Here is a 16,118-nt window from a genome sequence, read left to right as displayed (position 1 = left end):
TTTTTCTTTTCTTTTCCTCTTAGGTAATGTGCCAGCTCCTAGCACGTGGCAACATGTTTTTTACTTCAATTCATTGCGGTTTACTTATTGTCTTCCAAAATTACTGTCACTGTTACTGTTACTTGCTTTGACTTAATCAAGATCAGAGCTTGCTTAAAGTCAGAGTGGGATGGACTGACAATATTTTTGATTATGTCTGCTGCAATTATTGTTACTCATTGTTATCATTTCTTTGATTTCATTTAAATGCGTTTTAAGACCATACTGGCGTTTGACGTTTTATATATAACGTTTCATAAAAAAAATATTAAGATAATTATGCGTCAGCAACAGCTTTGGTCTTTCTCTGTGGGTCTTGCACGATGGTCCCGTCGTTGATTTTTCCTTAGACAACTAGGCTTCTTTTACAACTTTATATCAGCTCTTAGCAGAAGCCGTTTGAAGCTTGGTAGTGAGTTTCTCCCCATATAAACCCTGAATTAATGAATCATGAGAACTGGGCTGTACGTCCATTATAAAATAATTTTTTTTTTGTTCTTTTAAGAGTAGACATCGCTTTTGCTCACATAGCCTCTGTGTAGTGGACGTTGAACCAAGGTTTGTCTTTGCTGGACGTCTGGGTCTGCTTCAGATGAGATAGAGCTTGCGATAGAGTCGATAATGACCTGCTGGTACTTTTCTGCTGTTTCCTTGGACCCTTTAAGGAGGAAGGTAATTTATTGCTGGGAATCAAGTGCCTTTCCTAAGCTATCCCTATCTTCTTTTTTGTATTGCGGTCGAATTCTTTCAATGGCCCTAAGTTCATAAACTTAGTTTTGGGAAATTCCTTTCCTTTCCTTTTTCCTTTTTCCTTTTTCCTTTTTCCTTTCCTCGGCTTCCTCCTTTCACCGGAAGCCGCAATACAAAAGAGAAGATAGGGATAGCTTAGGAAAGGCACTTGATTCCCAGCAATAAATTACCTTCCTCCTTAAAGGGTCCAAGGAAACAGCAGAAAAGTACCAGCAGGTCATATAAGGGAAAATTTAACAAATAGAAAACGGTTTTAATTTAAATAAAAACAACAAAAAAATTTTAAATAGTAAAGTCTCAATTTTTTGGCTCTACGTCCGGAAGCCTTTATCAACGAAAAAATAAAAACTAAAGTTTAATTAATTTCAACGCAACCTATTAAGAAAAAAAAAAGCAAATAAACAAATAAATTTGAATTTGATACTGAATGTCAAATAACCTATTATAAATAATAGGAATTTTATGCCGTGTGTCAAAGAATACAACCCTCGATATATGTTGGCGGCTTCTTAATTTTATTCTGAAGGTTGTTTTAGCTATGAATATTTCAAATTTAGCTTCAACGACTTTTTTTACCAAGCACAGTTCAGTTATGAAAGAATTCCCTCACTTTTTTGACATACTTCATCTATTACAAACGCTATTCACATTCGCAGTTGTCCGGTGATTAGCCAAACGAAAACAGAGGGACCCCGAAGGCCAGATCATTCCTCAGAGGGGAACGGAGCTGAACCCTTTCACTTATCCTCAGCATTGGAGTTTGTGCCCTGGGATAGGTTTTAGCTATTCAGGGTTTAGTGGAGCATTTTCACGACACCTCACCATTCACTTTGTTGACTGGGATTAGTATAAGCCATGAGCAACGCCACGAGCTACGGACACCACGAGCAACTTGTCTATGGTTGAAGAGTTTTTTTCAATTCTGGGAAAGATAAAAGGGATTATATACTTCGGAATGGCTTTTACAGTCCTGTGTCCGTGTGGGAAAATATACATTGTCAGAGTGGGCCAACAGTTAGGAGAAAATCTACACGAGCACAAGTTCAAGTTCTTTATTAATCGAGTTCTTTACTTAAAAAATGTTGACAAAACTATCAAATCAATGACCCACAGTAAGAATAACTCGTGTGTGGGTTTATATTCATATAATAATAAATAAATAATACTATCTCCAGATACTGGAATAAAAAGATTGCTCTTCAACTCTCCGTATGGTAACAACAAACAAAACCCGAATAAATTCAAAAGAACAACATAAATTAAAATGAGTAGCATACACCCATAAATTAAAGTAACGTACGAGGGACTATTTATATGATTCTATAATTTTAATAATATTAATAAAAAAATATTTATTAACATTTATAAAAATATTAATTTTTTACAATTATATATAATGATCTGTCGTGGTGAAAAACAGGACTTTTCAGATTTTATTAAAGCCTGACGGACTACAAAACTGCCATGGGTCCAATATGCATGCAAAACCTGATTATCATCCTGAAAAAAAATTATTATGCAAATAAAAATACTCCTGCAAAAGACCTTGAACGTGTTTAATCATATAAAGAACAGAATAGAAAGAAGGGAAAAGATTCAGTGGAAGTATATTTAAAATTTGATACATACTTTTTGTTGACGATTTACCAGGATAAAAAAACGGGCTGGGCAGGCAATTTTTCAATAGACGCAGAGCTTTATTTTGTTACCTCTGAAGAGGAAGAATATGAGTTTTAAAAGTATTAAAAAATAATAATAGGACAGTAATCTATATATGAATGCATTAAAAAATGATAAAGAGATTTCAGGGCTAAAAACGGTAGAACAAATTTCAGATGATTCATCATTCCAATATTTCTTGCCAGTTTCATTCGAAGATAAATTGCATGGCTTTAAAATGATAAACTTGAATCCAGTATTATCCTGAGATATTAAATATCATCAACTCTTTCAATTTCAATGGGTGGGCCTTGAATATTAATCATCATAATTTCCGGTGCTGTTTTCCCAGTACGAGAGAAGATGATGAATTATGTCTTAGTACAATTAATAGTCAGTTTGTTTCTCGAAAACCATAAGATAAGCCTCTTCAGTGCTGATTCCAACCTAAGCTTCAAAGATCTAGAGTCGGGGCTGTTGGCATTACATGCCGTGTCATCGGCGAATAATGTGCTATTCGGACCCAATAGGAGTGGAGAAAATTGGAGTGGACCCAAAATAGAGCATTGTGGGACTCCAACTGACTGAGATTGAGATATTGATGAGGAAGAAGTATCACCTCCGTCTACATACTGATTTCGGTTTTTTAGAAATGGCATTACTAAGTCATTAACTGGGCCTCTTATGCCGCAGTTAGCAAGTTTAGTATGCAATAATTTATGGGAAATCGTATAAAATGCCTTTTTAATGTCAATAAAAATTGTAGCACGCATATCCTGTTTTTCGAGGGTGTCATGAACAAACTAAATCATTACCATAATAGAATGCTTAGTAGAGTGAAACTTCCGTAACCCAAATTGTATCGGACTAAAAAATTTAGATTTTATTGGAAAACTGATTACGGTTATATAGGCACTTTTAGAGCAACTTCCCAAATGTAGAAAGGATTGGAATCGGCCGATAGTTTGTTGGGTTCTTCGGGTCTCCTCCTTTATACCATGAAACAGTTAGTGCAGACTTGAAAAAAAAAGAAAGTCATCCGGGTACAAAACAGAGGTTGAGCACCCGCAATAGTTGTATTACAATATTGTTTTTTGCGCACTGAATAAGATTATTCGTTAACTGATCAATCCCTTCTACCAATACATTTTCTGGGAAGTTTATTGTAAGTGAAACTTCATCTGGGGTTACAGGAGAAAGAAAAAGGGAGGTATTGTGAGACGGGGGTAAATATGATTGAAAGTCCTCTCCAGTTTCATTATCCAGATGACGGGCCAGGTTGTTTCCTGCAGTTGACAAGCTTTCAATAAATAAATCGGTACTTGTATGATATAGCCCCTATCTAATATTCTTCTAATATGTTTCTCTGACGCTGAATCTTAATGAATTATACCTAAGTATGATAAAAATATAATACTTTAGATACAAATTTGGGCTATATATTTGCTCATTAAGGGGGGGTAAAGTATAGCAGGTCTGCATGCCTAATCTGTTAAGTACAATTATTCTGCATATTATGAAGTAAGAATTGTTTTTTTTAACTTCATACTGTCCGAATACTTTACCCCGCATCGCGTAATGTACAAATATATAGCCCAAATTATATATTTTCCATCTATTCTGTAACTTCTCTTTGTCTTGTCTCTCGCTAACCTGAAAGAAACTAACGAAAAAAAAGTTCTATAATGTGTCGGTTCTATAATGTGGAAAAATAAAACTGGTTCTATACTTCGGAATGGCTTTTACAGTCCTATGTTCATGTGGGATGTTTTACATTGTCAGAGCACGCCAACAGTTAGGAGAAAAACTACACGAGCACAAACTTTCAATAAATAAATCTCTCAAGTCTAAAAGCAAAAATAATGAGTTTGTCTCTGCTTTGACTTTTTACAGTTTTGAGCAGCCATATCATTCAGTTCTTTTTGATGAAGCAGCTTCAGTTTCTACAGTAAATAATCAGTTTCTACAGTTTCAGTCACCACAAACTTTTAGGGAAGCAATTGAAATCGAAAACACATACATAAAGATGTTGCTTTTAATAGAGGTGCCATATAGAGGTGCTTTTAATAGAGGTGCCACTTTTAATAGAGGTGCTGGGGATTCAACCCAATTGATGATCATTTAACACAGAGAGAATCAAATACTATTCTTATAATACAAATATTTAATTTAATACAAATATTTAATAAATGATTTAATAGAAATACTATATAATCGAAAACAGAGAGAATCAAATAATATTGTTTCTCATTCTAAACCAAGTTCAATTGACCGTATGACCGTATTATCAAGAGTCAGGATGTTAGAGGCTGCATAAATCGCTGGGAATAGAATATTTGTTCAAAATAATTTCGAATATTCTTTTATTAAAATTTTAAATGTTTACAAGTTAAGAGATTATCAACTAGCTATTGTGTTTTTCAATGTTTGAATCTTTATCTATCGGAGGGTTTTCGGGAATTTTAAGTCTAATCCTTTTTATCAACGTTACAAAACTAGACATTCCTCGGGCAGGGTCTGAGGCTTGGAGTAGGCCTACTTTATTTTTGCGTTTTGCAGCACCACAGATGTGGAAGTTTCTGCCGGAGGGTATAAAGGTAGCAAATAATGTTAGCCAGTTCAAGAAAAGGTCGAAACGGTACCTTCTGGGAAGTTGTTAATGATTTAAGTTTTTTTTTTTTTTTCGTTTTGTAATTTTGATTTTGATAAGGGGAAGTGTGAATATATGTGAGTAGATTATAATTATAGAAAAAGCCATTATATTCAACCCAATGGGCTCACCTGATGGTTGTTGTAAGCGTTATTTTTGTTAATGAATTTATTTGTCTCTCTCTTTTTCTCTTGCTCTGATTCTGTTTCAGTATTTTCTCTGTCTTTTTCAGTTCACTTCAAAAGGTTTGTGTTTTGTGCTGGTATTTCTTTTCTTATTTCTTTTTTTTTCTTATTCTTTCTTATTTTCTTATTCTTTCTTATTTTTTTATTTCTTTTTTTCTTATTCTTTTTTATTTTCTCATTTCTGATTTCTTTTTCTCTTGTTCTTTCATATTTTCTTATTTCTCATTTTCTTTTTCTTTCTTATTTTTTTCTTATTCTTTCTTATTTTTTTTTGTTTAACGCTGAGGACGGGTTATCATAGGTCCTTGTTGAAATATCTGCTCCGTGTTTTAGCTTTTGCTTTTTTCATCTGCGTGCAAATTATCTTTTTTTTCTTTTTTTCTTTTTAAACATGTTTTATTAAAACCAGAGGATGCTTAAAATCAAAGTGAAGGAAAGTAAAAAATAGTTTATCTTAGTGTACAGCAAATAAAAGAGGGTAATTCGCAATAGTTTGACTTGTCGTCAGCTAAAATTACTGTTACTTGCTGTTATTACTTACTTATTATTATTTACTTATTACTTATTATTACTTACTTACTTATTATTACCTATTATTTAAATTATTTCACTGTTTAGTTATTATTTAATATTTTAATTTACATATTTAATTTTACATATAATTATTATTATATGTTATATATGTTAAATATGTTTAATTTAAAGTTTAATTATATGTTTGATTATAATAAATTATTAGATTAAAATTAAAGCGAGATAAATTAAAAATAGTTTATCATTGTGTGTATACAGCAAATAAAAGAGTGTAACTCGCAATAGTTTGACTTGTTGTCAGCTAAAATTACTATCAGTTGCTGTTATTTCTTACTTTAATCTACTCAAAATCTAGGCATGTTTAAATTAGAATTTTGTCATAGTCCGTATAAAACAACTAAAAGAGGGGAACTGAAAATAGGATGACTAACAGTTTGTTAAAATTAATGAAATTTACTGTGTTTACCTGTGGCGGTTCTGACCTCTAGTGCCAGGGGCGAAATCTTAATAAGCTCTCTTCCCCTCTGTCTCCCACTGAATTTTCAGGCCAAATTTTAACAACATTTGCATTTATTACCCCAATTATTTTCAATTTATTAATTAATTAATAATTTTATTATTTACTCTTTTAATTTATTATTTAAATTATTTCACTGTTTAATTATTCTTTAATTTTTTTTTTTTGTATAAATTAATTAATAATTAATAATTGTTTTCCTATATTAACTGCATCATCCACTTTATTTTAATAAAAAAAAATCCCAAAATTTACAAAATGATTATAAGTGTTAGATTATCTATTTTAAATTTTTTGCCCCTAAAATTTCTCCATCCAGGGCAAGTGCCCCTCTGTCACCCCTAAAACCGCCTCTGGTCTTTTCTCGGACTTTCTCAAAATCAGAGCATGATGAAAGTCAAGCTTGTCATGGTGTTTGTAGATCAATTGAAGAACGGGAAAGTAAAGGAACTTGAATTAATTAAGGGAACTGGAACTGGAAATGGATCAATCAAAGGAACTAGAAAGTCAATTCAAAGTCTGCTAAAAATAGTCTCATAATTTACTTCAATTTACTTGTAATGAAAGTTCGTAAGGGTGTGAATAAAACAATTAAAAGAAAAGAATTAAAATAGTTCGACTTACTCTGTGGGGTACTAGTCCATAATATGGTACCCACAAAAGAAGTCAAATTTGGTTAATGCTAATAAAAAAATAAAATAGGATGAGTATATAATAGTTTAGAAACAAATTTGGGCTATATATTTGCACATTAAGGGTTGGGGTGGGGTGGGGGGAATATCATAGCATATATCAAATACGTAACCTAACCTAGGTACCATCCCCCCTCTCCGGAACCCCACAAAACAAACGTTTTAACAACGTAAACGCAATGAAGACCACGCTTTCTATTTCATTTTCTCTATTGAAAATACCCATTTGGCGGGTTTCGTGTCTCGTTTCCTTGATACAGTAATAGCAGTGGGTACCAGATAGTGCACGAGTACCCTCTGTGGTGAAATGACTGTCGCTTATAGTCATTATTGATTTTGACTAACTTAAAATTAGAGGATGTTTTAAAACGAATTTTACAATAGTTTGTACAAGACAATTGAAAAAGAGAAACAAGAAATAGTTTTGACTAATGACTGCTGAAGCTGCTAAACTCGTCAAAAAAAAGCCAAAAAAACAGTTTGGCGAAAAGAATATTTCCTTATTTGTCTTTTTTTTTCATAATTTCCCTTATTTTTCCTAATTTTGTCTTGTTTTTCCTTATTTTTTCTTATTCTTCCTTATTTTTCCATATTTTTCCTCATTTTTTCTTATATTTCCTAGATTTCACTATTTTTCTTTGTTTTTCCTTAATTTTCTTTATTTTTCTTTATTTTTCCTCATTTCTCCTCATTTTATCTTATATTTCCTTGATTCTCCTTATTTTTCTTTGTTTTTCCTTATTTTTCCGTATTTTCCTTATTCTTCTTTACTTTTGCTTATTTTACCTTATTTCTCCCTATTTTTCTTATTTTTCTTTATTTTTCCTTATTTTTCCTTGTTTTCCTTGTTTTCCTTATTTTCGCTCTTCTGTAAAGTAATTTAAATGTAATTAAAATCTAAAGTGTAATTAAATATAAATTTAAATGTAAAGTAATTTAAAGTATACTCTTTAATTCTGAGTTCACGATGTGTTTTTTATATCTGATTTCTCGTCTACTAAACATTTTCGAAGTTTTATACAATACCTATAAGTTGTAGTATATTTGTTATCCTTTTTCGAAATATTTTATAACTCATTGTTTTAATCTTCCCTTGTATTCCACTAATGCGGCACCCTTGAAAAAAAGGCTATTTGACGCCCTATGTGCCAGCAATGGCACTGGAGGATCTTTATTATTTGTTTTATTAAATGGAACCTATACAAATAATCAAGTGAAACAAAAACGATTCGTTGGTGAAAAGCACAATTCCTTATTTTCGCTCTTGTGTAAAGTAATTAAAATGTAAGATATACTCTTTTATTCTAAGTGTTGGGAAAAAGGAGAGGATATGGGCAATTAAAGGCTTCAAATATTCTCGAGATCACAGTTACTGTTTTTATTTGGGTTACTGTTTATATTTGGGTTACTGTTAATGTTTACTGTTACTATTGGGTTGCTGTTACTGTTCACAGTTACTGTTTTTATTTGGGTTATTGTTTACTGTTACTATTGGGTTACTGTTACTGTTCACAGTTACTGTTTTTAATTGGGTTACTGTTACTGTTTAATGTTACTATTGGGTTACTGTTACTGTTCACAGTTACTGTTTTTATTTGGGTTATTGTTTACTGTTACTATTGGGTTACTGTTACTGTTCACAGTTACTGTTTTTAATTGGGTTACTGTTACTGTTTAATGTTACTATTGGGTTACTGTTACTGTTCACAGTTACTGTTTTTATTTGGGTTACTGTTACTGTTCACAGTTACTGTTTTTATTCTGCAAAATTATCAAGTAATTGAAAGGATCCAGCTCCCGACAACCTTATAAAGACTATTTATTTATTTATTTTTATCTATTGACTATTTATCTATTTACAAATGAAAAGACAATGACACTGCAGAGTTGTGAAAAATAGAAAAGAAAAAAACTAACACAACAATATCATAATGAACATATCATGATCATAATCAAATCGTTTAACATTTCACACCAGACCAACAATATCATCAACAAAACAAAAAATATAAAGACAACACATCACACATCAATATCATCGCTAAGAGCAAAAACTACTTAACTGGTTTTATAACCGGTTTTTACCGGTTTTTTAACCGGTTTTTCAACCGGTTTTTAACCAGTTTTATATTGGAAAAAGCAAACTAGCGGATCGGTAGCAGAAATAGTACTATTATAATTCGCAATCATGCTGGATGCCACACTGGCCAGTTTTGGGCGAGATTTATTTTTTGGCGAAAAAATTCACTACTGGACATGAAAACTGTTTTCAGCACAGCGCAAGAATTTAAACGTAAGATATACTCTTCATTCTGAGTGATATGTTTGATATGTTGATATGTTTTTAGATCTGATTGTCTCGTCTTTTCTTTTTAATTTTAGATAAGATTAATTTCTTCTAAATTCTATATATTTATCTTTCAGTTTTCAAAAGAAGCGTGGATCATAACGAAGGGCATTTTGTTGAATACACCGGGAAGAATCTTTTGGAATTTGACATTGTCAATATTGATGAGGCAATTGGAAAGAAAAGGGCCTAAATGATTATTTTTTTCTTCTCCTTTTATCGGCACCAAACCAGTTGAATGATTACAGATAGTTTAATTCATTAAAATCATAAAAAATGGTTTAGATTCGAGGATTTTTACTCTCCTGTAATCTAATGTTCATTTTTTTTTCTGGGGTGGGGGGGAGAGGGGTATTCAGTAAACTGCTACCAGACAACTCAATTTGGAAAGCTCTTAGATATGACCAGAGTGTAGTGTGTTGCCTGCTTAGACGCTAGCTGAACTGAATCAAATAAGACAAGCAATTTCAACCGAACTGAAAGTGATTCTAAACTGAAAAAAACTGAAGAGAGGCATAAGAAAGCGGTAAGTAATAATGAAACTACCCACCCGATAATTTACCCTAAAATTTGAGAGGCGAATAGACCTAATTCACTGGTTATATATCTGCCTTGAAAGCCTGATTCAGTTTAATTCAGGTTTAAAAATTCAGCTAAATATGTCGTTGTTTTTGCTTTTTATTTCCACATAACTGTCTAAAACATATCGTAACTGTCCCAATTCAGTTATTTTCACATGATGTTTTTCGCTTTTTGTACACATTATCATTTAACACTTCATGCACATATACCTGTAAACAAGCAAAATAAGTGATATAATTCAGTTGTATCTAAAATCAATTGAATTTTATTTACGTTTTACATATTTTATTTACGTTTGATACGTTTAAAACGTAATACCCCTTTAAAGAAGCAACATAAGTGACCTAATTCAGTTGTATCTAAGGTCAAAATTGTTCAGTTGTATTTATGTTGTTGGTAAATCCATATACATTAATTAATAGCTAAAGCCATGTGACCTAACTCAGTTTAATGCTTTTAGTTCATTTCTTTGGTTTTGTAAAAGCGCAACTATTAGCGCATGATCCATCTGACCTAATTCAGTTATGGCTTTCTAACACATCTTTCTCGAATGGAAATATAATTCTATCTGTACCTGTTTCAACTGGTTTGGTTCGTTTTCTTTTATTCCATATTACTATTGTCCAAATTATATGAAAGTTGCCGTGTTCCCCTTTTTAGCCCTATTATATATAATATCTGATACTATTTAAACTTGTTCGTAGGTGATCCATATAATCCATGCTTGTATTTGTCAGGGTACAGATTATTCCACTTGTCGTTTGTAAATGGATATATTATAGGTTAAAAACAACAAAGGTATTATTCATAATGCCTATATCCGAAGGGCAATTTTATATTACCTGAATGTTATGAATATAAAAATGTTGGATCTTACTGTAAAACTATTATTTTACTACAGTATGACAGTTTCTGTTAGAAAAACGAGTATGCACCGTGAAGTTTTTGGTTTATGGTGTTGGCAACCATGCACTTCATGGTTTGGGGTGCAAGTTTGTACTGTATGGTTTATGGTGCAAGACATTATGTACTATATGGTTTATGGTGCAAACCACTTACTATACGGCTTATGGTGTAAGGCACCATGTACTTGTCTAACGTATTTAATTCATTGAGATGAATATGGATTTTAGCTGGGATTGCTTTTTTTTCATTCTAAAGATTTTAGGTTATTTAATTATTTTTTAGAATGTGAATAGCCATTCTTGCCCCCTCCCCTTCTTCCTTTTTTCTCTTTTTATAGTCTCAAGTAGTGTGAACGATTCAAAGCAAAACGATTTGTTATTTTATTCTGGTTCTTCTTTTGTCTTACACAAGAAGAAGAAGAAATTTTCGTTCAAATATTCAGTAGTATTAATTTGGAATCGAAGTATGTATTCCTGGCTACACACCTATTGCGAATTAGAGGTATACAAATCTGTGTAAAACGGGCGCTTAAATTTGTATGAAATTTAAAAGAAAAGAAAAAAAGGGTTTTAAAACTTTTATGTTAGGTGTTCTTATTTTGGTGAAAATACAGCAAATTTGGTAAAATTTTGTAAAAAAAAAAAAAAATTGTAAAAAAATACGGTAAAATTTTGTAAAAGTCGAGTCATTTCGAGTTTCGATTACATCAGTGAAAGCCAAAAAATGTCTGGCTATCAGAAAGCTTAGGAAATGGGAGTGTGGGGTCGTGATTGCAAGTTCAAATGACTTGAATCTCTGAAATGATACCTTTGGTAAAGAAAACAGTTCAACCCAAAAATATGCATTTTCAATTTTATAAAAATTACTTATGTATATATTTGGCTAGTTATTGAGCTTTGTTTAAGTTATATAGATAGTTACCATTATACTTCTGTTTACTTTCGATTCGTGTGGTTAGTGTGAACGCATCTTTTACGCTATAAACTGTTCTACAAGTTCTTGAGTTGGCCGTCGTTTTCAAGAAAAATCATTGAGAAATTGAATGAGAAAATAATTGAAAATTCCTGGAAATATTGTATTTTAATGAAACTGAATATCGTTGAAATATTTTTTTTTTTCTGAGAAAAGTAGTAACAATATAGTAGTAACAAAAGTAGTAAGCATGTTGGTCGTCTTATATTATTTTTAAATATTAGAGCAGAACGAATTGTGATTCTTCTTGAAGATTAACGTAAACTTTAAGGGCATTTGAGAATTAGTGAAAAGGTCTATTGTGTTTGTTTGATTTTTCAAGTTCACCCTGTTTTTTTGCGGTTTTACGTCACTTTGATTTGATTCATGTGTGACTCACGCTTATTGTTTTGTCTTTGTGAATTTTGTATCCTGGACTTATTAAAATATGTCGGTAGTAGTCTGTTTTATCTCTTTTGTAGCACCGAATGGTCTTTATTAGAACTATTTGGTGAAGGTGCCGAAGCCCTTGAGGTCAAGCCCGAATTTTCTGTAGCATAAATGGTGTTTACTTGAAGAAATTGGGCGAAGGTTAGATAAGATAGATAAGATATTTATTTCAAAAAAATCTCTTATGACAAGCCCTCAAAGGGCCGAATTCGGACTTCGGAGTCGACAAATCATATGGTTACACGAAAACTGGCAAAAATGAAAAAAAAACAATGAAAAATAAAAATAATAATGAATAATCATTTGTGAGTCAATATTTTAATTATAAAAAGTCAATTAAAAAGTTAAAAAGATAACTGGTCAAACTAAACTTAAACAAATACAAGTCGGAAAAAAATTAAAAGGGACATTTAAAAAGGGGAGGGGGAGAATAAGCAAATAAAAACAAAAAATAATGACAAATAAATATATATAAAAAATGAAAGGGACACTAAAAAAGTGTCAATAATTTAACTGCATAAAGTCAATAAAAAAGTTCAGAAGATAAAAACTGGTCAAAAAAGGGGGAAGGGGATAAAAATAAGTGAATAAACACAAAAAAAGAGAACAATATATAACATATATAAACATTAAAAGGGAAACTAAAAAATAGTGGATGAGGACAAAACAAGCAAATAAGTGCAAGAACCTGGGCAGTAGTAGAGATATAAAAAAGAGAGAGAAAACTAGTGGGATGTTTTATTCATTTTTTCTGTGATGAAAGGGACACAAGTTTATACATATCTAAGAGGTAACGGCAGCGAATGGGGGAAAAATATTGATGGGCTCAGCAACAGCTCGAGGTGGCTGTAATCTGGATGGGCAGAGACGTTTCGGAAAAATACTTGCCGTCTGAGGGTTTGTTATTCCTTTCTTTTTGCAAAACAGAGGCACAACGAAACCCTCCTTTGCGCAAAGGTTTCAAAACTAGCTTTCTTTAGGAGTAGAGAGTATGGCACCTTGCCTTCTTTAAAAATTATTCGCAAGGCTCTTTTTTTTAGATAGATTCAGTTTTTTCTGATGCTTCACGAGAGATACTAAGGTGCCAAATTGAACAAGCATATTCGAGATGCGGGCGGACAAAAGACGTAAATCCTAAAGGGTTGGAAAGGGGGGACGCTAAACTTATTTAGGAGCTTAAGGAGGGCGATAGACCCATTGTGGATAATGTCTTTAACGTGGATATCCAACTTTAAATTTGAAGAATTTGTGACGCAAAGTAGTTTAAATGAGGACAAAGAAATTCCAAGACGAATAGGAAGCCCGAATTTTTGTACCATCGAAGTCTGTTAATTATAAAAAAAAAAAACAAAAAAAAAAACAAGGTGAAGGTGCAGAAGCCCGACTATTTTTACCACTGAATGGTCTTAACGAGAGTGAAATTCAGCGAAGCTGCAGAAGCCCGAGATAATTCTGAAAACTACTTTAAGACAACCATAAATACTTATCTCATTCCTAAAAGCGTATTGCTTCAACTTACTCCCCTCCCCCCCCCCCATAAATAGATATACAACCCAGTATAGATATTTTAACTGTGTTTTGTAAAAGCAGACGGTTTTAACGCATGGTTTATTGGCATATTATTGGTATATTATATTGGTATATTATAATTTTTGTACCATCGAAGTGTGTTAATTATAAAAAACAAGGTGAAGGTGCAGAAGCCCGACTATTTTTACCACTGAATGGTCTTAACGAGAGTGAAATTCAGCGAAGCTGCAGAAGCCCTAGATAATTCTGAAAACTACTTTAAGACAACCATAAATACTTATCTCATTCCTAAAAGCGTATTGCTTCAACTTACTCCCCTCCCCCCATAAATAGATATACAACCCAGTATAGATATTTTAACTGTGTTTTGTAAAAGCAGACGGTTTTAACGCATGGTTTATTGGCATATTACCATCGAGCGTCACAACCCTGTCGACAATGAAGAAAAAGATTGGGAATATGCATGATGGGCTGTATATCTATCGGGGGGGGGGGTTAAGTGAAGTAATGCACTTTCGGGGATTAGATAAGTAAGTATTGTCATCCTTCAAATTTGCCCCTTATCTAAAACTTTATCTTAAATCTTACCATAAACTCATTTTATGTGAATAGATAACAGAGACTGTAAAAATATCATTACAAAAAGATGCGGTTAAAAACAGTCATTGATTGGCAATAACAGGTTTCCTGGCCTTACAAGGCTTGATTTTGAAGATTATTCTACAAATCATAACTGTTCACAAATTTTTACGAAGCACATTTAAAAAAGTGACTTTTATCTGTGTTTAACGATGCTTTTCTGAAAACTATCCACAGGCAAGACCTATTTCCATTTTGCTGCCAGTGAGGGCCAAAGGCGTGAGGGAGTAGAGGAAGGCTAGACAAAGATTTGGCACTTTCTCTATTATAGATGTCTTCTTCTTCTTGTTCGGATTGCTGTGGGGACGCTTTTGCATTATCTCCTCACCGGAACCCTATATATGCCAATGTATATATATATAGAGTCGGGTGTCTGTATATTCTAGCTAAAATTTGCACCAAGAGATCGAACCTAGCCGTAGCATTACATTACAGAGCCCGGAATTTGATTCTGGTGATGATTCTGTTAAAGCGTCTCCATATCAATCCAAAGAAGAAGATAAAGCTAAAATTTGAAGAAGTGACAATCCAAGTTAGACAATGAAAAAAATTATTTTCAGAAACTCTTACTGCGTATGGATTCTCCTGTGTCCTAGAAAAAAACTAAAGCTGTTAAAAGTACTTGATTAGCATAAATATCAAATATGACAATGTATGATCCTAGAAATCGAAATTTCCGATTGTTAAAAATGACATGTCGTTTGAACAACAAGAAGAAATTTTTCTCAAACAATTTCGACCATTATATGTGACAAGGCCAATCCGGATAGCTAAAGCAAAGGGCATGGAAACAATATTTTGGTTACTTTTCCTCCATAGTACAAGAACATTTTCCTTCTCTTTAGGTCCCCTTAGAATTCAGCCTTGATAATTCTAAATCTCTCATGATTTACCTAACCAAAATCAATTGACCTGGATGAGAGCCGTTCAAAAAAGGGGAGGAGCAGCTGCCCCGCTGGATTTTAAGCCTTCTAAGAACTGAGGCACACGTTCCATTCGAATCATATCCCCCTTTTGAATTGATGTGAATACTTTTATTGGAGCCAAACGACTGAGGGGTCCATAAATTTCTACTTGAATTCTTTTGGACATTAACAACAACAACCGCATTCCCTTTTGCCCACTTTCTCGAACTGATTCTTGATTCTGAAGAACAGTAGAGTTTTATTCGAAGAAGTTCCCTTTCACATTCCATTAAGTGAGGAACTGGAATTTTTATAGCCTACCACTCCGAAGTTTTAAGGCTTTTTGTCAAATCAGACAGCTCTCATTGCTCTCATTTGGCGACACATTGGTGTTTCCTATAAACATATTTGCGTTTATACCTATAGCATGAATACCAATGAACATATTCCTATAAACATATTTATATATTCCATAAACAACATAACTGAGGAATTCGTAATCGGTCTTTAACACAGTGCAAGAATTCTAAGACCTTATCTATCACATTACCTTGGATAACCTTAGTCGGCTTCAGCTGTTTGGCTGACTTTTTATGAACGTTACCTAGCAAAGCGGAGTTATGGATTTTTGGTCCAGTTCATTATGGTACGGGAGCACTGGAGGAATCATGCTGTATTGCGATGCCACTTGGTTAAAGCAGGTGATCTTTTCTATGTGGTGGAAGCATTTATTTTCAAAGGCAGATATTTGTCATTCATCATCAGCCTTTATTAACCGGGTT

At 32.8% G+C, this 16,118-nt stretch overlaps 1 protein-coding gene across 1 annotated transcript in view; it reads left to right on the top strand.

Moving 5' to 3' along the window:
- LOC148941888 (uncharacterized) overlaps positions 1 to 4,573 on the top strand; it is a 46,060-nt gene extending 41,487 nt beyond the window's left edge. The window contains exon 3 of the mRNA XM_089103168.1: positions 4,342 to 4,573. Coding sequence (XP_088959294.1) covers positions 4,342 to 4,573 — 232 coding nt within the window. The remainder of the gene's footprint in view (positions 1 to 4,341) is intronic.
- The last annotated feature ends 11,545 nt before the right edge of the window (positions 4,574 to 16,118 follow it).

This window comes from Artemia sp. Qi Xiang Cuo, chromosome 17 (assembly GCF_049724085.1).
Source record: "Artemia sp. Qi Xiang Cuo chromosome 17, ASM4972408v1, whole genome shotgun sequence".
Taxonomy (NCBI): Eukaryota; Metazoa; Arthropoda; class Branchiopoda; order Anostraca; family Artemiidae; genus Artemia; species Artemia sp. Qi Xiang Cuo.
Note: the sequence above shows the minus strand (reverse complement) of the source record. Positions and strands in the feature narration are given on the sequence as shown.